Below are 24,574 nucleotides of genomic sequence, written 5' to 3'. Positions count from 1 at the left end.
CAAGAGTCCAGGACGAAAAACCCAGTCAAAGCCCAGTATCCAGTAGACACGACAGTACAGACTGTCGTGTCAAAGGAGGAGAGGACAAGGGATAGACGCGACAGTACAGACCATCGCGCCAGGTAGGGTTTGAAATAAGGAAAGTACATAAGAATATAGCAAAGGATAAGCTTAAGGCAAGCCAAAAGTAAGCCTAACTTAGAATCAATTTGTTGGACAGTACAAACACCTGCAAATAAAGTCACGTGCAAATCCAACCTTCGAATTTGACTGCAGGCCCAAATGTCCTTGTCAGCATCTTGGCTCAGCGGTCTGTACTGCTTCTGCTCTTTGGCTCGTAACCTCCATCACCCAGCGGTCTGTACTGCTGGGCATGTTCCACCTGTGAGTGTTTGTTTGGCCATACTGTACTGCTGGGCGTGTTCCACTCAACTGTCCGTGTTTGGACATTGCAATGTCGGCACTTCTAATTTAAACCCTGCAGGCTTGTTCTTCAGTTTCAGTTAGGCCTCCTGTCAAGTGCTGATCACACTTGCGTGCAATGGTCTGTACTATTGCTCGTTATGTTTCTCTCCTGTTGTGTGCAACGGTTTGTACTGTTGCCCATCTCCTTCCATCGCCCAACTGTGCCACCCATGGCAACTACAGTTAATCACGGGTCATTGAAACATCACAGGTCATTGAAACACATCCTTGTTTACTCAAGAACGACACAAAATACAAGTCTCAAATTATTCAGAATACATAAAGATCCTGTAGACCTCGTTTATTGTTGAGTTTGAAGTAAACTTCATTTGAGAAATTGCTGGAGGCAGAAAAAATGAGTGCTTACACAGCACCAAATCGAACAGTTTCAAAATTTCACCATCGAGTCTCAACTCAGAAGACTCATATTTTACCAAAATATTGCATGTGTCAAGTGTAATATCATGTTGGCTACACAGAGAGCATACTCTTGTTGAAATTTGAGTCATATAGCACATGGTACGGTCTAACAAAGGGTTTTCGGCATCCACTGTGACAGGCCCATATGGCATTCAAGATCCGAAATTCCGAATTACAGTTCCACTCAGTGAATGAACTCGGCCCACTGTGTATTCACCTTTCCATGGCTGGGCGAGCAAAATCTATAACTAGGAAGCAGCAAGAAGCTCACCAAGCACACAATGATCTTATGTTTCGAGCAGTGTATGCCTACCGCAGAGAACTTGCAAAAGCACCAGGGATTCGATGTCGTGGAGCATGGACCATATGCAAAGATTTCGAGCAGATCAATCTGCAGTCAACGGGCAAGCTCATTAAGCTCTCATATTGCACACTGATCCGGCTTGCTGCAGGGGGCCGCAGTAAGGCAGAGGCTAATGCAGCAGACAAAAGCTGGCTGACAGAGGAAGAAGCTGAGGTTGTTCTATCATTTACAGAGGAGACAGGAAACCGAGGCTTCCCACTAAGCCACCGATGACTACGAGAGCATGTTAACGAGATTCTACATGCATGGCTTGGAGATACATTTCCTGGTGTTGGCAAGCATTGGTCATACCGGTTTGTTGAGAAACACACTGACCGCTTGAAGACCTCACGATTACGCTCACTGGATTCAAAACGTGGGCGGGCAGTAAACCCCAATACCCACAAAGAGTGGTTTTCACTGCTGGGAGCTGTGCTGGAAGAGAAGTGCATTGACGAAGACTGTATCTATGCTGCCGATGAGATTGGCATATCACCTGAATCAGGAATGCGCGAATATGTTATTGGTGGTCACAAACCTACACCCCAATATCAGCAACGAACCGGAAGCAGGGAAAACATCACTGTCATTGTAACCATCTGTGCCGACGGTACCTCAATTCCACCTGTAGTCATTCTGAAAGGCAATGCCTATCAGACGAAATGGCATCAAGAAAATCCTGCAAACACATCGTAAGTGTTCATCATATAACTCGAAAATCACAATATAAATCAAATTGCGACACAGCATTGGATACTCTAAGAAAGGCTGGACTGATGGTGAAATTGGCGTGGAATACATCAAAGATTTTGATAAACGCACGAAAGGAAAGGCCAATGGACGAGACCAGCTACATATAGTCGACGGTCATAATTCGCACTACACTTTGGGATTCTTGAAGTATGCACGAGCTCACCAAATTCACGTCATATGTTATCCCTCTCATACAACTCATGTATACCAAGGACTTGATGTTGTGGTATTCACGGTGCTGAAGAAATTCTGGAGTGAGGAACGAGACAAATGGGAGAGAGAAAAGGGTGAGGGCATTACAAAAAGCAATTTCGTCACAATATATGGCCATGCTCATCTTCGAGCACTGACCCCAGATCTAATTCGCACAGCCTTTTGCAAAACTGGTGTCTGGCCTTTCGATCCCACTGTCATTAGTGAACAGATGATGGCACCAAGCAAAGAAACTTCCTGCCAGGGCCATCTTCCCATCATGCCTTCGAGTCCTATCAGAGCTGTTGCCGACTTCCTGCAGAAATTAGCAAACACAGATAACGTGGCTTCGGAGGCACCAGATGATGTTAGTGTCTCAAACACACCATCTGAGTCAACAACAACTTCGGATGTCGAACTGCTGGTTCAGCAACTCAACAGGGCATCATTATCAGACGTAGCATCCACATCACCTGCAACATCAGAAACTCGACTCAATCATGCCATCATTTCTCCAATCAAACAAAAGCGAGGAGGTGCTCTCAACATTCAGCCTAGAACACACAATGAAGTACTTCTCCTTGCCGCACTTCACGAAGCGGAATCTGCAAATGCAGCTCTCAAACGACGAGTAATTGAGCTCCAGGCAACCAATATTCTCAACCAATTGTATTGTTCACAACTGCGTGGACAACTAGCAAACAAAGAGGCAAAGAAGCAATCGAAGAAGAAAAATGGCAAGCTGATGAGCGACGGCTTGCCTCAATTATTGTCCAGCGACGAATTTTACGAGAGGGTTGTGAATCACGAGAAAGAGCAAAAAAGAGTAGCAGATGATAAGAAAACGAGAAGGGAGGAAAGGGAACGAAGGTCCGAGGCTCTGGCAATATGGAAAAGACTTGAAGATGCGAGAAAACGGGAGAACAATGAGCAACGCACTCGATACCGCGAAGCAGTGGAGATCTGGAATGAGGAGAAGTCAAAGGCCAAGCTTTCAAAGTAGAAATTCACCTCGAAGAAGCCAGTTTTAGGAAAGTTACAGCCTCCTGTTCCAAGGCCAAGGTTCAATACCTGTGAGGTGGATGATAATGAGAGTGCAGAAGATGTTATGGCGCCAGATGAGGACAGCTCAGAGGACAGCGACGACGAACGATAAGGCTTGGTAGATAGCTTACATAATGTCGGATAAGGAAATAATCATGTGTTTCATTGAGTGAGAAATCCCGAAAACGAGGTCCCCCACTATATTTACCATGGGGCTCAAACTACTAGGAATCTACTCATAAAAATTATATGGATCTATTCATGAGATGTCTGTCTATATAGGACAAATACAGTAGAGCCTCAGAGTTGCGATGCGATGGTGTAGTACACTAAATATGAATTTTGCGTTTCAATGACCTGTGATTAACTGTACTCCCAAGCTCGGTGTAAACATGCTGCTGTCGGCTGATCTCGCCGGTAGCATATGCATGGCTACTCACAATGCCGATGAAACACGGCAGCCAAGCACAATTGAACAGTAGAGAAATGAACATGCTGCTGTCGGCTGATCTCGCCGGTAGCACATGCACGGCTACTCACAATGCCGATCAAACACGGTGGCCAAGCATAATTAACAGGCGAGAAATGAACATGTTGCTGACAGCTAATCTCGCCGGCAGGACATGACCGGCCAGTCACAATGCCGGTGAATCAAGCATGGTGATGTGGGCAGATATCCATATTCACAGGTATATTTACAATTGTTGGGACACAAAATTGTTATCCACACTAAACTACAGTGGGTATATATTGTATTGTACATTACATGATATATTTACGCCGGCATTGTGCAATTACATTGCCGGCTCACCAGAAACATTAGAGTCCTCCGCCTCAGGAGTCTTGATGGCGATTGGCAAGCATGCCGCATCCTCGTCATTGGCTGGACCAGCAGCCAACTCATCAGACTCATCAGCAGCGATATCTGTGGGGGGCGCCGAGGAAGGTGGATCGACGAGGCGGTGAATGTCGGCGATCTTGCCGGCGAGCAGATCAGTGCGGTTGTCTTGCGCATCCAAGCACGTGTACGCAGCTTGTAGCAGCTGGTCGCCTGCCACCACCTGCGCTACCAGGACTTCGACGGTTGAACGAAGCCTGGCAACTTCCAGCTTCAGTGCTTCCATTTCCTGGTCATGGGCGACACAGGATGGCGGCAAGATGGATGATGGGCCGGCGGCCTCGGGATCGTCCAGCGTTTGGGACGACTCGGGATTGGCAACCGCCGGTGTTGCAGGAGGCACCGGCTCTTCCTCGACCAACGGGCTGGCGTCTGGAGCTGGATCTTCTAGATTGGGAGTTAGTATGTCTTCAGCGCTGTAGAAATCATCTTACCTTGTATCGGCGAAGGGCGGCGCCAGGACTGAGAACGCGCTTGGCGGGCAGCCGAGGACTTGCCTTTGGCTGAGGGAGGGTTGGAGCCTTTCCCACCGCAATGAATCTTGAGGCGGCTGCACAGCGCACAAACCTTCAATGTCCGGCCGTTATTCTTGTTGAAGCCCTGACGGCAGATGAGATCGCGGGCCACACATTGGCCACAGCGAGGAGCCCATTGGGCGCCGAAGTATCGGCGAACTCATCTTCCGTCAAGATGGCACCTGAAAAGTTGGTAATCTGTGCCGATGGGGAGTCAGATAAGGCGACAACAATATGATCCAACTTACTTTCTTAGCGCCCATCTTCGGCACGACCGTGATAACGCGCTCTTCATTGGCGTCCATCTCGTCCTCGGTAGTGACCTCTACATACCGGTCGGATTTGCGAGACGGTGGGTCTGCAACTTAGAAACTTACTTTAGTTGGCGGTGGGGCCACCTCGTCAGAGTCCTCATCAAGCTCATCATCGGTCGTGATGATAGCCCTGGACTTGCCGCGCTGCTTCTTGGAGATCGCCGTGCGGCTTCGGCTACGGGCGCTAGAGGCCTGGGGACGCTTGCCACGCTGAGTTCCTCGCCCCCGTTCTTCGGCAGGCAAGGTGGGAGCTTTTGAGGCGCCGGCTTGAGGGGACGGCGACCGAGACTCACTTCCATAATGGAGTGTGGCGGGGAAGAGGGGATGGCCTTGAATTCGGCGATCATCCCCTCGGATCTGTGTCCACACAGGCGGGCTGCTGATGCCGGAGTTGTCGCCGTCCACGTGCTCCTGCAATTCGGCAGCGGCCGACAGGATTAATGGTGACAAGACTGTCACCAAAGCGCCGTGTGTCATGAAGACCTCAGTCTAAAGAGCAATGAGACATGCCACACAAGCAAAGAGAAACTTACTATTGCCTGCGCCATGTTGGTGGCAAGTGAGATATGGTTCGAATCCTTGGGCTGCAACTGGCAGGCTTGCCCAAGGATATGTTCAATCTTATCCGACAGATCGCGGAAAGATTGGTTAGCCACTGTTTACACTCAATGTGCGGTGACCGTTCACCATTAGTAGCATGCTGCACAATGAATTTGTGGATCTCCAAGGATGTGGCCAAGCGCCAATCAAAGATACCCGCCGTGAGAATTCAAATCCCGACCCATTGATCTATTTAAACCCTGTTTTGTACACATTGCGAGGTCAAAATTCATTCTCCCACCCATGTCTTCCCAACAAGACTTAGAATTTACCTTGAAGGATTTCACACAAATTTTCGAGCATGCCAGATCCCGCCTGCTCGCCATTCGCATTGAGCTTGAGAAAACAAAGCTCACAATATTGCCGGACGATCGGCAAATATCTGAATTGGGACATTGAAGTAAGTTCAACTTGTCCTATTTTGCACAGAGGTCAATTGAACTTCCAGGCTTACACACTCCCTTGGATGGCGTTTTGCGCCGGGTTGTCTATCAACCCGCCACTTTCAAAGCACCTCCGTCACATGGTTGGCGTGCTGTCAATGAAACAGCTCGACATGCTGAAAGATTATGCGGAGGTGTATGACGCATTCCTCAGTTTGCCGGTTTCGCCATCCGGGCCATGGACTAAGGGCCGCCGCGTCCGGGAGTATCGCCATGCTTGGTGGACGGACCTTGCAACCATCAAGCTGGATCGAAGGTTCTTGACAACTATCCGGACGGCCATGAGGTGAAGGAATGTGTCACAGCGCATTGTGCGCAAATGGTGAGTCATTGACTTCGCATGGATGACAATTAACAAACGCCGGTTGCAGTTTGAGGGAGACGCCTTAGTCACACCGGCGACACCGGTTCAAGCAATGTCAACACCGATTGCTCAACAGCTAGCCACCATCCGCGCTGAGGCTAGGGAAGAAGGTGAATATCTTTTAAAGATGTTGGAAGACAAGGTTCTAGAGGCGAAGATGGTGGCAGCCACTATGCTGAGATTGGACACGGCATTAGGGGATGATGTACTGCAAGCCATCACGGCGTCCGACAAACTAGTGAAGTATTTGAAAAAAGAGGCGACGGAATAAACGCCGGTTTGAGTAGTTAGCTTGAATGTGCTCCATGTAGTAATAGTTAGAGATTCCAACCATGGCTGTCTTGACAGGATGCCGGTTCAATGGCTCATGCAAATCAACAACGGCCATACCGGTCTCATTTCATCTATAACAACTTGTAGGCATGGCGGTCAATCCTCATCATTGCCGAAGCTGCGAACGACATCGCCGGGCGGACAAAACAATGGCGGTGTGCTCCGGCGATATACCGCCAGCCTGACCATCTCAGTTAAGTTACTGGCTCACATGGTCCTGGACTTAATATTCACGCGGAGACCGGCGGAAGCAACTGCAATGCTGCTTGACCACTTCCGGCAACTTTTCAGACAGCTGATAGCAGTGCGCCGGACTGCCCTGCTCGTGGACATAGATTGGCTACCATTGCCGACAACCTCCGGCCACGCCGATGGGTATCATCCTGTGTGCTTCGGCGACAGTAAACGAATCGAGCATATATTGAAGCAGCCTTTGCCGTTCACTATACTAGTGTGTTACACCGGCAGCCATGCAGCCTTCGCCCGGTTGAATGAATCTCTCGCCTCTCCGAACAGACACTGATAGATTTTGCACTGCCTCTCCGAGTACGCCACATGTCCATGCTTCTGGGCTAGCTTCGAGATGGCACCGAGACGGATCCATTCATCAGCCTTCCAAAGCAAAAAGTTACATGTCCAATCCATTTCATGCTGAACAAGCAACAACTCTTCTGCCCATCAGTCTCTCATAGCCTTGGCATGAAGCCAGTGAACACGGTAAACTGCAACATCGGCGGTATAAGCGCCGCTTCCACGGAGTATCGGTGACCTGCTCACACTCATTCAGCCAGTCACTGCTATCGGAGTCCCCTTCGACATCCAAAGACCAAAACCAAGCTAACACATTGTTCCTCTGCCCTCTTGAATTTGGATCGGCGACGGCAGTACTGACCTTGAGATGCTCCCTTGTCAACGGTTGGTATCTCTTGAGCAGTGCATCGTCTGCGCCGAGTCTGCACAATTGTGATCGGCATTTTGAATAGATGCTTGCATTGATGCTGACCGCCCTGTCCACTGAATGAACTTGAGCCCAAGCTCTGGTCGACAACGCTTGTGATTTTGCTACTCTGACAGTCTTCTGGAAAATGACCGCCTTGTCAGCCAAATGCACCCTGATGTGGTGCAGGGCATCATTCGCCTGACCTTGCCAGAGCGTGAGTTCCTGATCGGCGATATCAGCAATGCCGAGTGCCGCACATTTCTCTAGCCCCAAATTGGAAGGCAAAGGAATCACCCCCTTTTCCGGCTCAAACACTCTAAGCTCGGCGTCCATATCTTCTTCAACGTCTTCTTGAAGTATTAACAGATCTGGTTGCATGATCTGCATGTCATTGTCGCCTAAGTCCTCGCCAAGAATTATTGCTCCGGCCGCCATCCAGCGATCGATATCCCGTTGCAGGGTATCACGTCGGCGACCAATCGCCAATCGCTGAGTATCTGTTGCCCGATGTCCGAGCTTTCTCACATCCATCTGCAGCGAGACCTGGGCTTCCTCGATAGCAAGGCCCTCTGTCAGCCACGTTGCCGCACCTCTCCGGCGCGCCTCGCCAGGCCGCCGGCCTTGCACCGTTAACAACCTTAACTCTTGCTGTTTTCTGGTCGGTGCTGTGCAAGAATCAGAACTGACTGTCCGTACGAGAAGTCTACATACCTTTGCGCAGTTGAACTTCATAAATGTCCATTGCTGTTGGATCATGGCGCCACCGTTCATGTGCCAACCTCTCTTGGGCCTCCCAATCTTTGACTTTATCGGCATCGGCGCTCTCATCAAGCCGCTCAAATGCCATGTTGCTGTCGGCGACCCCTTTCATAGCTTCCTTGTATTTTCGGCAAAGCGATTTGCCTGTACGGTCTCTGCTGTCAGATTCATGCACACAATAAATGAGACACCCACTCATTCTGATCATTTTCATGAAGTTGCAATCATTCATTTGGTAATCCAGGCATTCTTTTCGGTGAGGAGTTCCCATCCCACGGGCCGCCGGTGAGATTATATTTAACGGCGCCCATAATGTCTCCATGATCTCGCCGTCGATCCTGGCTGCGCCTTGTATGAAATTGGAAGCATATCTGACATAGCAGCTGTCTTGATGGCCATGGACATGCCATAGTCCGATGCCGGGGGTGATTTCCAGCTCGTCATGCATCTTCAGCAACGGACTGTCGGCGATGCGGTCCTGGAGGTGCTTATGATACTGACAGTTAACATCATAGAAGGTCAATACACGGTGGATGCCCTCGGCGTTCAGTTTCAACGCCTCGCACAGTGCATGATCCATATTCATCTGTCTGTTGACAGTTGGCGATAACGCACACGGTCCGAGTGATTGTACACACCTTTCTCCCTTCTGAAAATCTACCATGGCGTGCGGGACAAAACAACCATGCCTCGCACATGCGCATCCGCCGATGCCGGTGGCCTCCAATCTGTGACGAGATGCATTTGCCAAATTTACCGCGCGGTGGTTGTTGCACTCTGAGTGTTGCACGGCATCCTTGGCAATGGCCAAATGCTCCTTGTACAAGGCATCGCCGACCATGAAGCCACGACCGTCCATGAGAGACACTTCATCGGCAGGATTTGTGGCATGCAGATGCTCGGCTTTGAAGTTTCCGTCCATGACAAGCGACCTTGTGTATAACCAACTCGGAGTCTCTCGACCAGATCCATTGTTAGCATCGATGTCCTCGGCAGTGCCTCCGGCAGGCAATGTGACATTAATTCCCGGCTGAGGACATGCCGGACAAAAGAGGGCTAGATCGCCAGGTCCCACTTCCTTTTCCTCATGGCCGAAGCCATTCCACTTCAGGAGCTTCAACTTCCGCCATTGTCTTGCCACCCTCATGAGCTCCCGGTAACGGTCCTTTATGACAATTAATGAAATGGCAGATGGTGCACCACAAAGCTCACCGGCACCAAGTGAGGAAAGATGCTCGTGGTCATCCTCCTTAACTTGCTGTAATAATTCATCGCCGAAGTCCCGCACTCCAGGTTGTCGAGTAAGAAGTCGTTCAAGACATCGAAGGTAAATGCTGTCTTTGGTTCTATGAATGACGCCAGAAACAAACCCATGTTAAACAACTGTATATCGGCGGCGTCAGCCTCTGGGCATGTGCAATACTTGACGATGTGGGTATGTACTCCGGACTTGTCAATTATTGTTGTCATGGCCTTGTTGTTCTTAATGAACGGCACGCCGGTCGGTAGGTCATGGGCCTCCTTTGTGCTCTGCTCGGCATTTGGTTCATTCAATGTGCTCTCGGCATCCGTATCGTCGGAATCTCCTTCCCCTGTAGTGAACAGAGCTGACTCCCCTACATCATCATCCCATGGGCATGCATTTCCTCCATGTCCGAGCCAGATCACCATCCCACTCTTGACCAAGCAACTTTCCTCAAAGAATGAGCCTGTCCATTGGCTAACCCGATGAAAGGGAAGCCTCTGGTGCTGGGTTCTGCAACAACTTGTGCAAAAGAGAGGCTCACCGAAGCATCCATGGCATTTATAGACACCATCTGTCCCACAGATGATACATGACCTATCTGATGGAACTTCTCTTTCAAGGAGTATGTCAAGATATGCTTTGGTCTTTGGGACCCATTGACGTATATAGTCATTTTGACTCTGAATACAGATCAGTGGTGAAATAGAGGTGATATCGGTGGATGGCTCACCAGGGACTTTGGCAGGTGCAGTGGAGTCACCATGTGATCACCAAGGTCGCCTGAAAAGTCATCTCCCCCATGGTAAAGCATACCATAAGATTCCTGCTTTGAGGGAGACTTAGTAGGGGTTGCTGGAACCGATCTACTAATGATAGGTCTCTCCACCCATTTGCCGACCACCTTTCTCGTCCTATATGTTCTCTGCCATTCTACCACTGCATACTTACATTTTGGAGTCCACTCTTGTAGTTTAGAACCTCCCATTTGTTGAGCCCAGTACTGTATAAGAACCTGTAAGAATGACAAGTTTCAATTGACCGATGGGCAACATGGTCATATCAATTAATCACCATTGGTTACAAGTACATAATAAGAATTATAATATAAGCTAAACCGAGCAGAACACAGCAATCATATCCGCTATATATCCATGATATGAACAGTAATATAGTGTGAATGAACCGAGCAGAACAGAACAAAACCATGGAACACCAATGACAAGTCAACCAACTGTTGTTGAGTCTGGAAAGATTCGCCATCACCATCCTTTATAACACAACATGCCAAGAAGCAAATCTCCTATCGTGGTTCCACAAAAAAAGGTTTGCTTGCAGAAGGCTGAAGTGTTGGTCCTCAGAGCCCACCTAGAAGACTGGAAGTCTGTGAAAGGTAAAGAAAGATTGAGGGTGCTGCTTGCCATCTACAAGGAAGCGTCCCTCCAAGCTCCCACCAAGGAAAAGGCCCTGTTGAAAGCTCGGCGAAAGGTATTTAACAGTTTATAACATATCAGAGATCCCGGAGCATGATAACATGTCTGTCAAAGATTTACAAGCAGTGGTTGCAGAACCAGTCTCGCCGGAGAGGAGCTGCAAAGCCCCTTATCAAGTATGGCCGTCATTGGACGGCGAGGCAAGTCTTGATTCACACACACAAAGCCTCGATTCGACAGGAGACGGGAGAGATGGCTGGAAGCGAGGGGATGATTACCAAGTGGCCGAAGGCAGCAAAGACAGTCATTAATCGTTTGTCGGCGGAGGAGAGAGAGGAAGCGGAGGCCAAGGCTGGCGTCAGAGCTGTTTGACGCGCCGGGTCCGGCACAAGGGCCTGCGCCGTGACTTGCTTTCGCACCGGAAACCCAAAATTGAAGGTTCAGGGTACAGCAGGCCTCGTATGGGCCAAGTCTGCCGTAAGATGGCTGTGCGACTTCCCAAACCCGAAGTTGAACCCTAAATGGAAATAAATTAACAATCATGCATGCCACAGAAACATGTACTTGAAGGTTGGTTGCCGGTGTTGGAAATCGGCGAGTTGGAGGGTGTATCGCTGTTCGTGGGCAGCTCGAAATGGACGTGACGGTTGGTGGTCATATTGCAGAAAAAAGTAATGAGGTTTCAGATGTGAGTGAATGGAAGAACCGTCGAAGACACGAGCATTAAATATGTGCCGATTAGTGTTGTGGCCGCATCTGCGGGGTTTAAACACTTAGCCAGGACAATAGATTATGTGCGTGTGAAAGTTGACACGTGGTGCGAGATGTGGTCAGAGATCAGTGCTTCTGAATCCGCATGCCGCCGCATGGTACGAGTGACTGAGCCGAGTTCGTATCATGACATGAAATTTTAATTCGTTCATCTGCCATATAATGACAAGCGAATTGTCCCCATTTTTGTTATCTACGCTCACATTCCCTGCTCGTCATGCCATCCTCAGAAGTTTCCAACAAGGCCTTCAATGAGGTAACCGCCGGCGTGCTCCAAATTTTGGCAAGAGCCTTGCAGTCGAGCGAAGGTCCCGCCGGCCACCTGAACATGGCCACAGAGATGGCAAACATCATGGTCAGCATGTCCTCATTAGTCATGCACTGTTACCTAATTAAGCACAGACTCCGGCATTTCAAACTCATGCACGGTCGGCGACTGAAATCCCGCCGATCTTGCTTTCGGCGGCCATGGAATTAATGGAGCATGTAGATCGTGTTAGTCAGAATCATTTCTTAGTGTCCCGGTGTGGAACAACATCAAGTTTAACGACTCTCGCATCGAGCGCCATCAGTTATATGGCAAGGCTCACAAGGTAATTACTGCATCGGCCCCAGCGCCAATGTCACAACCTCCAGATACACCACCGGTCGAGGCGACCACAAATACACCAGCGGTCCCTTCAGTGGTAGCAAAGTCCAAGCCACCCGGAAGATCTGTCACGCGGAAGACGCCGATAGACTTGTGTGAGGACAGTGACGAAGTCGAAATTGTTGGGGATATCACCGAAAGCGATGCTCTCCAGAAGAGGAAGCGGAGGTCTACTGGTGCATCCGAAGAGGTCGCCGTGTGCCATGAAGACAAGGTCATCGCGCCGGCGCTTGTAGACAAAGCTGAGGATGTCGCCCCAGGCAATACGAATACAACGCCGACTAGACCAAGGCCAAAGCTGAAAAGCAAGCGGGTGGAGATAGTAGTCTCGTCTGGGTCTGAGGTCCCAACGGATAGGAAAGGGAAGGGAAGGGAAGTTACGTTGCCGTCAGAGACACACCAGCGGGACCGTGAGCGGAAGAAGTCTAGAGATGTGAGTTCTGGCAGGCCGCCGAAAAAGGCCTCTAACCATCCTCCGCCGATGCGAAACGCTGGTGATCAACGGAAACCATGGTATGAGGTTCAGGTAGGGAGCTTTGTCATTCCATCTTTATGTTTGTCTCATTACTGTATCCTCCAGAAAAGGGCCAGCACTAGGACTGCCACACGTGACTGGCAACAAAGTGAAGCTATGTTGGCGGAACAAAAGGCAATGGTCGCCCCTGAGCCTGTGGGTTCCAGGAGCACGGCGATGCAGGCTGATGTCAATGCTGTAAGCTCCCAAAATGCCTTAAGTCTTCCTCCATCTTATTCGGTAAAGAACACTCCCATCGCCACAATTCCACTCACGCTGCCTCCTTGTCCAACTCAATCGCCTCCGTCATTCGCCAAAGAAATGGAAGTTGACGCGTCCGGTGACACGGTTGCAAAGGATTTGCAGGCCATGACACTAGAGGTGAAACTTGATTCGGTGTTGCCCCTCACGGCGGTTCAGGACACCATCAATGACCTTCAGACTCAGGTGGCCGACATCCGAACTCGGAACGCCAAGATGGCCGAGTTAGTTCAAATCATGAACGGGCGCCTTGCTGCTCAGGATACTGACATCCGAGCTATGGAGAAAATGCGTGCCGAGATCGCCGGATTGCAAGAGGAGGTGAAGGCCTTGCATGCCGAATCTCAGACACGTGAGGCTCAGATCCGGAGCGCTGATGCAATGTTGACTGCACAAGGACATCGTACCGCCGTCCTGATGGATGCCTATGAGTCCATCCGGCAACGTGTTGTCCCCAACCCACCCGTACCTCATTTTAATAATGCTGTGTTCTTCCCCCCGCCGGTCATCCAGTCCCATACAGTCAAGGCATGAGCGCCGGGCAGGCGCAGGCAATGGAACAGCTTTATTTCAATTTCACCCCAGGTCCGTCTACAATCGCAGGTACTTCTGCTCCAAGTATCGCCGCCGCACGCGCCGGACCTTCAGGTTCCCAGATCAACCGTCCCTTCGGTGAATCGGCATCTGGGAAGGGTCCCGCCGCTTAAATGATTTCTATTTGTCAATATTCTTGCAGTCGCCATGTAGTGGTAGATAATTCGGAACTGCGCAATCATATTCTTGTTAAACTTTCACTATTGATCACCCTCAGAGACGCGCCGTTGTGAGGCGCCGCCGCAATGGCGGTGATTGCCTTACCTTCCGGCAACCAACCCCGAAGTTGTGGTCCGTCGTCTTTATCTAGGACGTACACTATACTGCCATGTTTGCATCATCACGTTTGTGTTATCCATTCATCGGCAAGGCTTGGGCACGTGGCTTTCTTAACCGGGGGCCTAAGATTCTTTTATGTCATTATCTTACGTCCCATCATTGATTCCCGACAAGTGGTAATTATAAAGGTGTTGACCAGTCAGTGATATGGTTGTGTCTGTCCCCGCCTCCATGAGTTTGGTCCCTGCTGACTGGGCTTTGGCCACCACTCATCTTGCCAGTGACTATGTTTGCCGCCAGTTCTGTGCTATTGTTGGAGTGACGCCGAAGGTCCTCCCGCCGCCGGAGCTTGATGTTGTTTTGATGCTAGGTTGCTCCCACCTCGCAAGGATTCTCGCCGATGCATATCTCAATCCTGGTAATGACCTTTCCATGCATCTGGCGCTAGCGTTGATTTGAATTGGCTCTAGTCACTATCAACTTCGATATGACGAGATATTCCGAAGTACTGCAAAAGCAGGAGAGAGGTGTTAACCCCGGACGTGAAGAATTTCTCCTCACCCGATACCCGCCGGATCGTGAGATTATCCTGGAGTGTCCTGCAGTTGTCCTCGACAAATTTGGTCTTATCGTGCTATGGTACCTCCCCGGAACAATTGATGCTGCCATTCAGGTAGGCTTGCACAAATCGCCGATGATCTCCGCTCACTGTTACAGAATGACATGCTTTCGGCGACGATGATGATGTCGGGCCCACTGGGCAAGAGTATCACCCGTGGTACATCGCCGAAGGACACATGGCGTACCCATGAATCCAATTTTCAAATCAGTGAACATGGCCTTACCTCAGGGTGCATAAATCTATCGCCGGGGTGGTTCCTGCAAGCTCATCCGGTGTGTTGACTTTTCGGAACAGAATATTTTTGCCTGATTTCTTCATAGGCTCCACAGTTTCACCCTGAAGTGTCGGCTACCCTTAAAAGCGACGATGGTGCGGCTTACTGTCGGGCGATGTGCAGACCGGCGGCCCTTGTTGCCGCTGCGTTGAGAGTCATGCACTCCGGTCTTTATTGGTCATCGTTGACAACACAACTGGGGCTTGGGGTTTGGGCAGAGACGCCTCTGGGTCCGTGCGTCTGCTTAACGTCCCTTGGGGTTTCATTATGATTATGCGGCCAGCCCATGAGCTCCGAGATAGAGCGCTGGGCCCAGCCGTGTTCATGAATGTGGTGCTCCAGGCCCATCCGTCCGCCGCACATACAGGGCCCGGGCCTATTCAATTTCAGGAGACCCGATATGGGCTCCCTCGGGTGCCTTATCGCCATGGCCCCAGCTCAGCCACATATAAAGAAGTATCCGCTTGGGCCCACCACCCCATTCATCCCACCAACAATGAGCCCATTGCTTTATTCTGCCTACCACGTGGGCCCACCAGCTGCATCCAAGCATATTGGTAGGACCCGCCGGACTACATCGCTGGTGTGCTGAGTGATCTTCGCCGGCCGTTGATTACTTTGCACATCCGGTAGTCCGCTACATACGCCGGCGGTCATTGACCTTATGATCCGCCGTCGTTTCATCACCGCTACATTCGCCGGTGGTGGTATTTCCACTCACTGGTTTACTTTTACATTCGCCGGAATGCCTCATTTTTTTGGCCGCTGGCAATTCATCGGCGCCAGTATTCCAGCCATCTCGGAAACTCATGGGCCCACTCGGAATTGTTGAATCATCCCTGTTCCTCATTACTGCGAGCCCACCTGTAAACACAGTCTACTTCATCCAGACCCCTGTCAGCCCACTGCAATGTTTCGAAGAATATTGGCAATGGGCCTGCCCATAACAATATGGTACACAACACCGCCGGGCCCACCCATGTACACCGACATACACTCATAAAGTGGGCCCATGTCACATGGAGAAAATGTCAAGGTGGGCTGACCATAAAGTAAGGTGATATGTCACTGTATTATGTGCTGAAATAGAGATTCCAAGACCATCAACAAATGGGTAGGGGAATGCGGGTTGTTGTTCGATGATAATAGTATGATTCGGAAGTTGAGGATGATGAGCGATAGCTCTCAAGAGACTGATTACGCGCTGATGATTTCATTGTGAGAACAGGATAGATGGCATCAACCAAAGGAAGATAGCCATGCGAGTAAAGTCCTTCGTGCAGGCCCCACCATCCACTATGAAGACTTCATCCCTCATCAAATCAAGAAGTCGCTGAAGTTTGGGTTGGTCAGCATCCACTCGCACGTCTGGATTGATGTGAGCGAGGTCCGGTACACTGTGTTCAAATGTGGCGCAGATGGTCATTTTGACTTCAACAGCAAGAACTCGGAGATGTTCGCTGAAGGGGTACGTTCATTTTCTGTACTATCATTGATGGAGGGGATGGGGTTAGAAGAGTCTTTGATCCGGAGTGCGGGCGAGTCTCGTCCTGTGTGGGATCCCATGTGGGAGGCTGCTGTGAACCAGATCTCTACTGCTGTGTATCTTACAGCATACTGCTGCTACGTGGATTGGCACCACCACAAGTACAAAAAGCGCAAGTTATCGCATCAAGCAGTCACTCAGGCTACCACTACTACTTCCGGCACTTCGCTCTCATCTACCGATCCAACAGCTGGGTCCTCATCCGACCCCACTACTTCATCCTCATCTGACGAGCCACACACGCCCTCCACCGGATTATCGGTTGATGTTGAACTTGAACGTGCAGTGAAGAAAGCGAAGGTTGGCGACGACAAGTCTCCCAAGGCAAAGGCACTATTGTTTTCATCTAGTAGGATGTACCAGTACGAGCCCGCATTACTATACTATATTGAAGGTCATTTTGTACTACTAGTATGACATGTTGCAATTTTGAAGTGAGTCACTGCTAGTACTAGTAGGAGTTCATATCCAAGGTCGCACGCTCTCAGTCTCAGTAAACAATGAAGTTTGAACTTTGTACCAGCCAGTATTGGCAATGGACAGTGTCCATCCTAGTATAACATCTAAATTTCTTGAATGTGACTTACCAAAGGACATTCTTCCAAACCCATCACAGTCTTCAACATCGCATTTGGACACCCAATCAAGTACTACTACTATCAATACTAGAGAAAACTCACCGGTATGTGCACTACCGAACTTGGTTGGGAAGTCAATTTTACCTCAACCCGAGCACTGCTGTTCTGAGGTCTCCAGCACAACTGGACCATTTATGAACAGTACTATTATCTGCAATACTCCCTCTCCTTCAAGATGCCCATATCTCACAGAACTACTATGTCCGGGGCTTGTCATATCCCGCATTCTGGACCAACATCCGACGATGTTCCCACGCCTCATCCGGACCTCCGAACCTCCTGTCCATGTCTCCGTACCTCGTTTCATTTCCGGCTTTATTTTCCTATGTCTTCATCTCCGTCTTCATTTACTATTTTCTGATAGACTAGTGTTTGACTTTTCTATACCCTCCGTCCACAGCCTCGCATAGCTTCAGACTGCGCTGACTGATTCTCCGTTATGTCCTTTGTAGTATATAAACCCTGTAAAGTCTCTATACTTCCTCAGTCTGAATATTACACATATTAGTCCTTGCACTAGCCTTCACCCTAAGTCCTCATAACAGTTCTAGTCCTCCGACTTAGTCATTATCCATCTCAGGCCTAGGGAGGAATTCCCTAGGCCAGAGCTCCGATCCTCTGCTCCTCCACTCCTCCAAGTTTCCGGAAGTTCCTCCGGAACTTTCCTGCAGTCCTCCGGACCTATTCTGCTTCGGACTTTGTCCTTGCAGCCTTTCCTCTGTTTGCTTCTACTCAGGACAAGTCCTGAGTAGCCATTACACATATCCCTGTCAGGACGAAACTCCATCGTAATTTCCAGAAGTTCCTCTGGAACTTTCCCGCACTCATCTGGAAGTTGCTCGCACTCGTCCAGAAAGTCCTTCCGAAGTTTCCCACGCTTCTCCAGAAGTCCTTCGGACTTCACTGGACTTTCTCCGGACTTCATTCTGAAGTTAAGGGCACATACTCGGGTAAGGGGCGCAGTGCACGAGCTGAAGCCAAGCCCCTTGGAATCAGTCCTACCCTTTTTGCACAGTCTTAACAGGGCTGAGCCATGCATTTTCTCTGGGACAATCTGAACTCCCAGGGCTATTGGCGCTTTGCAAACACACAGATCACCTGTGTCGTTGCACCATTTGACGACACCGGGCATCACGAATTACAGATTTTCTGCGACCACAGCATCAGCAAAAGTTTCAACTCAGGAGTTAGCCTGTGAAGACAGTGATGATGTACGTTCATCCACTTCTCATATGAAGTTTTCTAGTTAATAATGAATTTTCCTTACTACTAGGAATCTACCAACTCCAATGACACCAGTCATAACAAGGAACTTCAAGCCCAACTTGTGTTGAACGTGACGCGAGCACAATGGGACATTTGTCTTGCAGAGAATAAACTTGCAGACTGCATTCTTAAGGAGAACACTGCACTTGGGGTGCTCTATCAGTTCGAGGCTACAGAAGCCGAGAGAAAGTTAGAAGACATCAATATGGACATTGGTTATGTACACCACTCACTTCGCAAAAGCGGTATCATGTTGTACGAGGACTCAGGCTCTGGTAAGCCTCCGAAACACCGTCGCACTTCTGCTAGTAGTAGTCACAGTGAATGGGACGTGACATTACTGCCAGGTACTAGTACTCACTTGAATTTACTCGAACACGACTCACATGTTTTTAAGGATCTGTGAGCAGAATCTGAGCCCGCACAGTGGGACTTGTACCACTAGAAAATTCACAAAGCGGACCCATCGCGATGTGTACTCGCATTATTCAAGTTGTTTATAGTATACTAGTAGTACAGGTGTCTCCTACTGATACATATGTGCCATACTACTAGTACTAGTATCATATTGCCAATGTTATCTTGCCAGTGCATTGTGTTCAACGTTCTGGTGTGTTCAAATTGAAGCTGTGCTACCAGAACCAGACTCCAAGGCAATGAGGAACTTGAAGAAGAAAATAGCACAAGTCAGATCTTGAATAAACCGGCTCACTGATCATGCTGTGTAGCACTATGCCCGGCAACCTTATACTACACATCTGCATCATTATATTACTAAGCCATGACCTAGGGCTACCTAGTGCTATGGGTGCCTGTGCGGCTGTAAGGCACTGTAACATGCTGTAAGCGCCTATAAGAACATACAGTACTGTGCTAAATTTAGAGTTTTGCTAATGTGTATATTTTGGCTCCATTACATGGAATGAGCATGAGTCAAGATACTCTCAGGCAAAAATTGAATTATATGGCTTGTTCTGTGTACTCAAGGTTGCCAAAGTCTGGCTAATTGGTGTCAAGAAGTTTACAGTTAAAGTGAATACTAAATACATTTAAGGCTCAATAATCCAGATATACAGCTCAATGCAGCTATGAACTACTAGATTGCAGGCATCCTTATGTTTCACCCTCAAGCATATACTAGGCTCTAAGCATTAAGGATCAGATAGGCTATCTTGAAGGAGGTATGTATCCAAAGATGATAATGAAGTAGATGAAGACTCTGAAGATATTAAAGAATATATTTTGGCTCACAACAAAGTACCACATAAATTATATTCATATCTCAGCCTACAACTCAAAGGCCAACAGCACCATCAAACATTCATATCACACTATCTGTGACTCACTCATTAAAGCTTATAATAGTTCATGGCACATGTCATTAAACTGCTTCTTCCCTTTGGTATTTCAGAGGCCACCTTCATGCTTCCCAATATCAGTCATCCCCTTCCCATAAGCAAGCTAATTACCATCTGTGCACAACAGCTCATAAAGTGTAATGAAGACTTGGCTAAAATTCATATACAAATTCTCAAAGCCCAGCTGACATCTGTTGCAGATTTTGAATAGTGCTTCTCTCATTCCATTTACAATTATGATTTCAAACTTGGCACATTTGTTCTAGTTCTCAATAAGAAAATTGAGGCAGCCTCAAATGCCAAATGCAAACCCAGATATTTCAAGCCCATGGTAGTAGTAATTTCATGCACTATTAACAGATCATATTGGCTTACTGAAGTTAATGGTGTCATGTCTAAACTCAAGTTTACAGCATTTTGACTTATCATACTTGCTTGCTGTCTAGTCTCAAAGTCATTTAGTTTTTAAATACTGTGAATCTCACTGGTATTGCTCCTATGGAAGAGTAGTTGTGTGGAATCTGGATAGGTGATCAACTAGGACAGTTGATATCTCTAGTAGAAGGGAGGTGTAAGGAAGGCTTCATCTTTAGTACTAAATACTCGCTTCCAACAAGAACTTCAACAATTGTTGACATTGCTTGCTTTAACTCAGTCTTTATTTTATTTTCTGTTTGTTCTTAATGTTTCACATTCTCCCATTATCTATAACTCATGCCACCACTCTATTTATATTTCTACATACATTTCATCTCTTTCATAGTTGCCACTCACACCTTGACAATCTCTTGCAGTATATTATTTCTCATATACCCAGTGAATCAATTCCTATCATTGAACCAAAGTCTTACAGCCAGTGTGCAATGTTTGTTCTATTCAAACTCATCATAGTATTCTCATCTCTATTAATTTATTCTGAACTTCTGCATTCCTCTTTGAAATCAGTTATAGCCTTATATTTACACAAAAATACAAAACACATTACTTTATAACTAAGAAAATAGTTTCTGTTATGACTGAGGTTATTCTTCTCTTAAAAATCAATAATGACTTGTCTCAGTTGAAAGTAGAGTCTATTTTATGAAACATAGAGGAATTAAGGGTTCAGACTATAAAGCTTTGAGGCTAAGTAGAAGAAGATGTTCAAGGTATAACCCAGTATATCTCAATGGCCTCAATATTCTTTGGATTAGAAGTTATGATGCATAACCTGATCTTAAGCTGCAGAGACTCTTGCTATCATCCCTATATGATCTTTTAGTCAGCATAAAAAAAGGCCATACTACAAAAATTACTTTAGTAGATGTTGAGATAGAGCTAGATTATTTTTCTGGCACTATGATTTTTATTTTTGGCATAATTCTGAAACATACAGTATGAGAAAGTCTAGAGAATATTTACATGCATTGTATATAGCTTATGTATGTAATATATTTTTAGAGTTATCCAGAAAGTATGTATAGTAAGAGAATTGGTAGTTTTTTATTATCTCTGTTGCTCTATTCACTTATATTGTAAGAAATGTTTATTACTCATATTCTATACAATGCTGGGATTACTGTTGCAAGGTTTGACAATGCTAACTTGACTGGAACTATTGTATTTTCCAGTGCTTTACATTTTTTTCTGGTTAGAAGCTCGGTACCATCTACCAGATCCTCTATATTATTTCTCAAGTTATTATCATCAGCTTCAATGTTATCACTCCACTCCTTAAGTTATTTCCTCAATCACATTTCCTTCATGTCAGCATAGTATTATTCTCATTTCTATGGAAAGCAGGATGGTCGTACTCATTTTGTCACAGTGACATTTCCCATAATAAGTAAGTGCAAGATTGGGACTCTGTGCACTGCAAGAGCTTCATTTGAATAATATATTGTATTTTCTGGTGCACAGTTCGTGCAACACATGGTTGAGAATTCGTGGTACTGTGTAGTGCAAGATAAATCAATAATACACCATCGCTGCTACGATATCTACCACTCATGTGTCTCATCTTCCTCCCCCTCATCAGAAAACCAAGCAAATAACCCCTCCTCTTCAGCAACTTGGCCATTAGGTAGTAAAGATGTGTCTGGTTCATCCTCCTCTATGAGTGAGTCCAGTCGGTGATGGTCAGATGTGTCTAGTTAGCAACCGACCATTTAGAAAGAGCTTGTTCAAACACATAAAAGATGTACCAAGACTCAGTCCTCCATGTACACCGCCCATATAGTCAGCATCATTGGCACATAACAAATCCCTCTGATTCTTAAGGAGAGGTAAAGGGTCCTCGTTTGTGTTGTCATCAACCATCGGTGGCAGCTGTTCAGCGAGTTGGAGAGAGTGAAGTAAATGTGCCAAACAGATTGGCGGGTGAGTGGAGGCTGACCAAGGTCATCATAACAATGCTGAATAAATTGATTGAGTGCCTGAGGCACCAAGTCGAACACCGGATGATCAGGTTTGACATATACCTGGTGCACATGATCTATGCCGTCCTGATCAATGGTTACCTAGTGTATATAGTATGAAATTGAACTCAGTACCATTAGAAGATTAAAACTTGCCTTAAAATCCATTGCGCCAAATTCTTCGGGGGACTCGTAGATCAGATTCGGCACACCATGAGGGAGAACCTAGTCATTGGTAACATGAGAGTGGCACACATAACGGCTTGAAGTAAATACCAGTACCTTGTTATGATCACGTCTCTTTGCAGTGTTATTGACACAGTCTTGATACCTGTCTAATTCACACTGCAGCCACGGGATGAACACCCATCGAAATACCATGACTTGAAGAACATTGTCGCTGTCATACCAACCACTTACGACGCCTTCGTCAAACAGTGTTTCATAGCCAGGCACAAACCGACGGCATAACTGAGACCAGGCAATCTCAGGCATGATATTCTTCTTGGTGCGCATCCACCGGTGCTATAACATGCCTTGGAGCGATGGATCATACATTTGGCGCAGCATAGTGTGCACATTGGCGATTCCATAGTTCTCAGATCCTGGGTCACTCTGAGCAACCATTGGAATGTCTGGTGAAGCGCCAAGTGAAATGACACCATTGATATCAGTTTAAATGAACTTACAGCCCAGTTTCTCAACGGTGTTGAGATAGTAAGTGAGTATAAGTTGGGGGTTGTGGTTCAAGTGCCAGACTCGCATCCACATGATACGACCAGAGAATGGCTCTATTCCTGTATGCAGCGCGAGACCAAAACGAAGCCATTTATCATGCTGATTGACGGTGAACAGGTCATTCACACCAGCAGCCCAGAATCGTCTCTGCTGAAGCCGGCAAGCTTTCCGCTGATGGACAAGACCTGCCTCATAGGCAGTAAAGTATGAAATGACTATATTCCTGTAATTTCTAGTCAAATTCACTGCAGGTCAGTGACAAACGAATCAAATACCTTGACACACTCATATCTTTCTCATGAAAGAGTAGGGAGACCATTTCTTGTGCACCGGCATTAGGATATGCCTCACGAAGTTCCACCATGGCATCGCGGATGGATTCGATAGTGTGATCCTGTTGCCGAGTATGCTGAAGTCCCATGGCATTACGGATCTCCTTGAACTTCGTGAGACTGCGCATCAACAATCAGAATAAGCGAGATTAACAATGAACAGCGATCAACTGACCCTATTCCATAGCGTGATGTATCGATGACCTTGCACAAGTTTTCTACAATCATCTTGTCCGTCTGACGAGCTTTCCAGAAATGCAGGATATGAGGCATAATCTCCTCAAGAGGCGCTGCCAGTGCATTTGTCAGACTGACATCACAAAAGGTCAATAAGTTCACCTATGAGTTGGCTTCCACTGGTTAGGCATGTCAGGATGCTCAGGAGTTTAGATGGGTGAGGGATTCTACAGTCAGTTTACAATTGAGGCTCTTTGAGGTGTGCCAGGGTACTCACTGGCGTATCAGGCAAATGTAGTAAGTACAAGGGTGTTTGAATGAAGTTGGCGATTCGGGCCGATAGAAATGCTGAGTCAGATAAGGCCACTATGCACGAATGAGGCTGGGTATTCGGTCTGATAGATACTTGAGCAACTCAGGCAGGCAATTCCAAAGGACAAGGCTGGAAGAACGGAGTTTGTGATTCAATAGATATTCAGGCGACTTAGGCAGTGTGGAGAATGGAGTTTGCATTCAGATAGATCCTCATGGTTGCAAGTAGAATAGTGTACTACTGGAATTGCCTTGAAATGAACGGACTTCCGAGAGATTCTCAGATGCCACTGCATGATTGTAAGTAGAAATCACGCTCTGTTGGCCTGCAGCCCAGCACACACAAACAATGGCAGAATGAGGAGGTTCATGCTTAAGTGTGAGAGGTAGTGCAGGAAGTTGGAATGCAGCTTGGTTTGATGTTGATGCGGTACTCAGACCTTCACTGTGACTATGATCACCATACTGCATAAACGGCCTAGCAAGAGTTGCTTTCTTTCCGTGTTTTCCGTTAGACTTCTTTGGTGCTTGCTGCACCTGGCAGGCTCCAAGACCAGGATGATATCACCCTGATATGGATTGTGCGGCTTTCCGGAGCCGCTGCCTTCAACCTACAGTAGCTGGGACTGGAGTCTGGTGCAGAAGGTATAAAATATCAGGGAGTTGGTGTCATTCAAGTCAATTCCCTAGATCTTACCATGGAACTTGTCTCCCAATTCACAGAAGACACTGTTGGCAAAGAAGACCGTGACTGCAAAAGACTGGCTTGCCATCAGCGCATATTCAAG

The 24,574-nt window shown here is 47.6% G+C and overlaps 8 protein-coding genes across 8 annotated transcripts; 5 read left to right on the top strand and 3 right to left on the bottom strand.

Moving 5' to 3' along the window:
- Nucleotides 1-2,453: 2,453 nt before the first annotated feature.
- HD556DRAFT_1247864 (uncharacterized protein) lies at nucleotides 2,454-3,176 on the top strand (the record flags this gene model as incomplete). The annotated part of the gene is made up of 1 exon (XM_041298732.1): nucleotides 2,454-3,176. One exon carries the CDS (start codon nucleotides 2,454-2,456, stop codon nucleotides 3,174-3,176), a length of 723 nt encoding a protein of 240 aa, XP_041154149.1.
- An 835-nt stretch (nucleotides 3,177-4,011) lies between these two features.
- On the bottom strand, nucleotides 4,012-5,492 carry HD556DRAFT_1449397 (uncharacterized protein; the record flags this gene model as incomplete). The annotated part of the gene is made up of 6 exons (XM_041307590.1): nucleotides 4,012-4,502; nucleotides 4,550-4,715; nucleotides 4,745-4,828; nucleotides 4,879-4,953; nucleotides 5,008-5,433; nucleotides 5,478-5,492. 6 exons carry the CDS (start codon nucleotides 5,490-5,492, stop codon nucleotides 4,012-4,014), a joined length of 1,257 nt encoding a protein of 418 aa, XP_041154148.1.
- A 353-nt stretch (nucleotides 5,493-5,845) lies between these two features.
- HD556DRAFT_1449396 (uncharacterized protein) lies at nucleotides 5,846-6,622 on the top strand (the record flags this gene model as incomplete). Its single annotated transcript, XM_041307589.1, has 4 exons — nucleotides 5,846-5,944; nucleotides 5,993-6,184; nucleotides 6,244-6,309; nucleotides 6,359-6,622. 4 exons carry the CDS (start codon nucleotides 5,846-5,848, stop codon nucleotides 6,620-6,622), a joined length of 621 nt encoding a protein of 206 aa, XP_041154147.1.
- A 740-nt stretch (nucleotides 6,623-7,362) lies between these two features.
- On the bottom strand, nucleotides 7,363-10,614 carry HD556DRAFT_1434628 (uncharacterized protein; the record flags this gene model as incomplete). The annotated part of the gene is made up of 9 exons (XM_041305349.1): nucleotides 7,363-7,406; nucleotides 7,462-7,478; nucleotides 7,512-7,537; nucleotides 7,577-8,289; nucleotides 8,336-8,527; nucleotides 8,579-8,973; nucleotides 9,022-9,548; nucleotides 9,596-10,309; nucleotides 10,360-10,614. 9 exons carry the CDS (start codon nucleotides 10,612-10,614, stop codon nucleotides 7,363-7,365), a joined length of 2,883 nt encoding a protein of 960 aa, XP_041154146.1.
- Nucleotides 10,615-10,910: 296 nt separating this feature from the next.
- On the top strand, nucleotides 10,911-11,431 carry HD556DRAFT_1313229 (uncharacterized protein; the record flags this gene model as incomplete). The annotated part of the gene is made up of 2 exons (XM_041300767.1): nucleotides 10,911-11,114; nucleotides 11,174-11,431. The coding sequence occupies 2 exons, from the start codon at nucleotides 10,911-10,913 to the stop codon at nucleotides 11,429-11,431; spliced, it is 462 nt and encodes a 153-aa protein (XP_041154145.1).
- Nucleotides 11,432-12,047: 616 nt separating this feature from the next.
- Nucleotides 12,048-13,788, top strand: HD556DRAFT_1449393 (uncharacterized protein; the record flags this gene model as incomplete). Its single annotated transcript, XM_041307588.1, has 4 exons — nucleotides 12,048-12,185; nucleotides 12,233-12,316; nucleotides 12,373-13,005; nucleotides 13,060-13,788. The coding sequence occupies 4 exons, from the start codon at nucleotides 12,048-12,050 to the stop codon at nucleotides 13,786-13,788; spliced, it is 1,584 nt and encodes a 527-aa protein (XP_041154144.1).
- A 570-nt stretch (nucleotides 13,789-14,358) lies between these two features.
- HD556DRAFT_1449392 (uncharacterized protein) lies at nucleotides 14,359-18,918 on the top strand (the record flags this gene model as incomplete). Its single annotated transcript, XM_041307587.1, has 9 exons — nucleotides 14,359-14,545; nucleotides 14,598-14,800; nucleotides 14,845-15,021; nucleotides 15,070-15,257; nucleotides 16,257-16,931; nucleotides 17,982-18,221; nucleotides 18,274-18,418; nucleotides 18,481-18,820; nucleotides 18,884-18,918. The coding sequence occupies 9 exons, from the start codon at nucleotides 14,359-14,361 to the stop codon at nucleotides 18,916-18,918; spliced, it is 2,190 nt and encodes a 729-aa protein (XP_041154143.1).
- A 2,892-nt stretch (nucleotides 18,919-21,810) lies between these two features.
- On the bottom strand, nucleotides 21,811-23,570 carry HD556DRAFT_1449391 (uncharacterized protein; the record flags this gene model as incomplete). Its single annotated transcript, XM_041307586.1, has 9 exons — nucleotides 21,811-21,959; nucleotides 22,015-22,138; nucleotides 22,180-22,314; nucleotides 22,363-22,452; nucleotides 22,510-22,752; nucleotides 22,807-22,862; nucleotides 22,917-23,188; nucleotides 23,241-23,417; nucleotides 23,473-23,570. 9 exons carry the CDS (start codon nucleotides 23,568-23,570, stop codon nucleotides 21,811-21,813), a joined length of 1,344 nt encoding a protein of 447 aa, XP_041154142.1.
- Nucleotides 23,571-24,574: the final 1,004 nt, after the last annotated feature.

This window comes from Suillus plorans (genome assembly GCF_016647745.1).
Source record: "Suillus plorans strain S12 chromosome Unknown HD556scaffold_88, whole genome shotgun sequence".
Lineage (NCBI taxonomy): Eukaryota > Fungi > Basidiomycota > Agaricomycetes > Boletales > Suillaceae > Suillus > Suillus plorans.
This window is presented reverse-complemented; position numbering and strand designations above follow the sequence as displayed.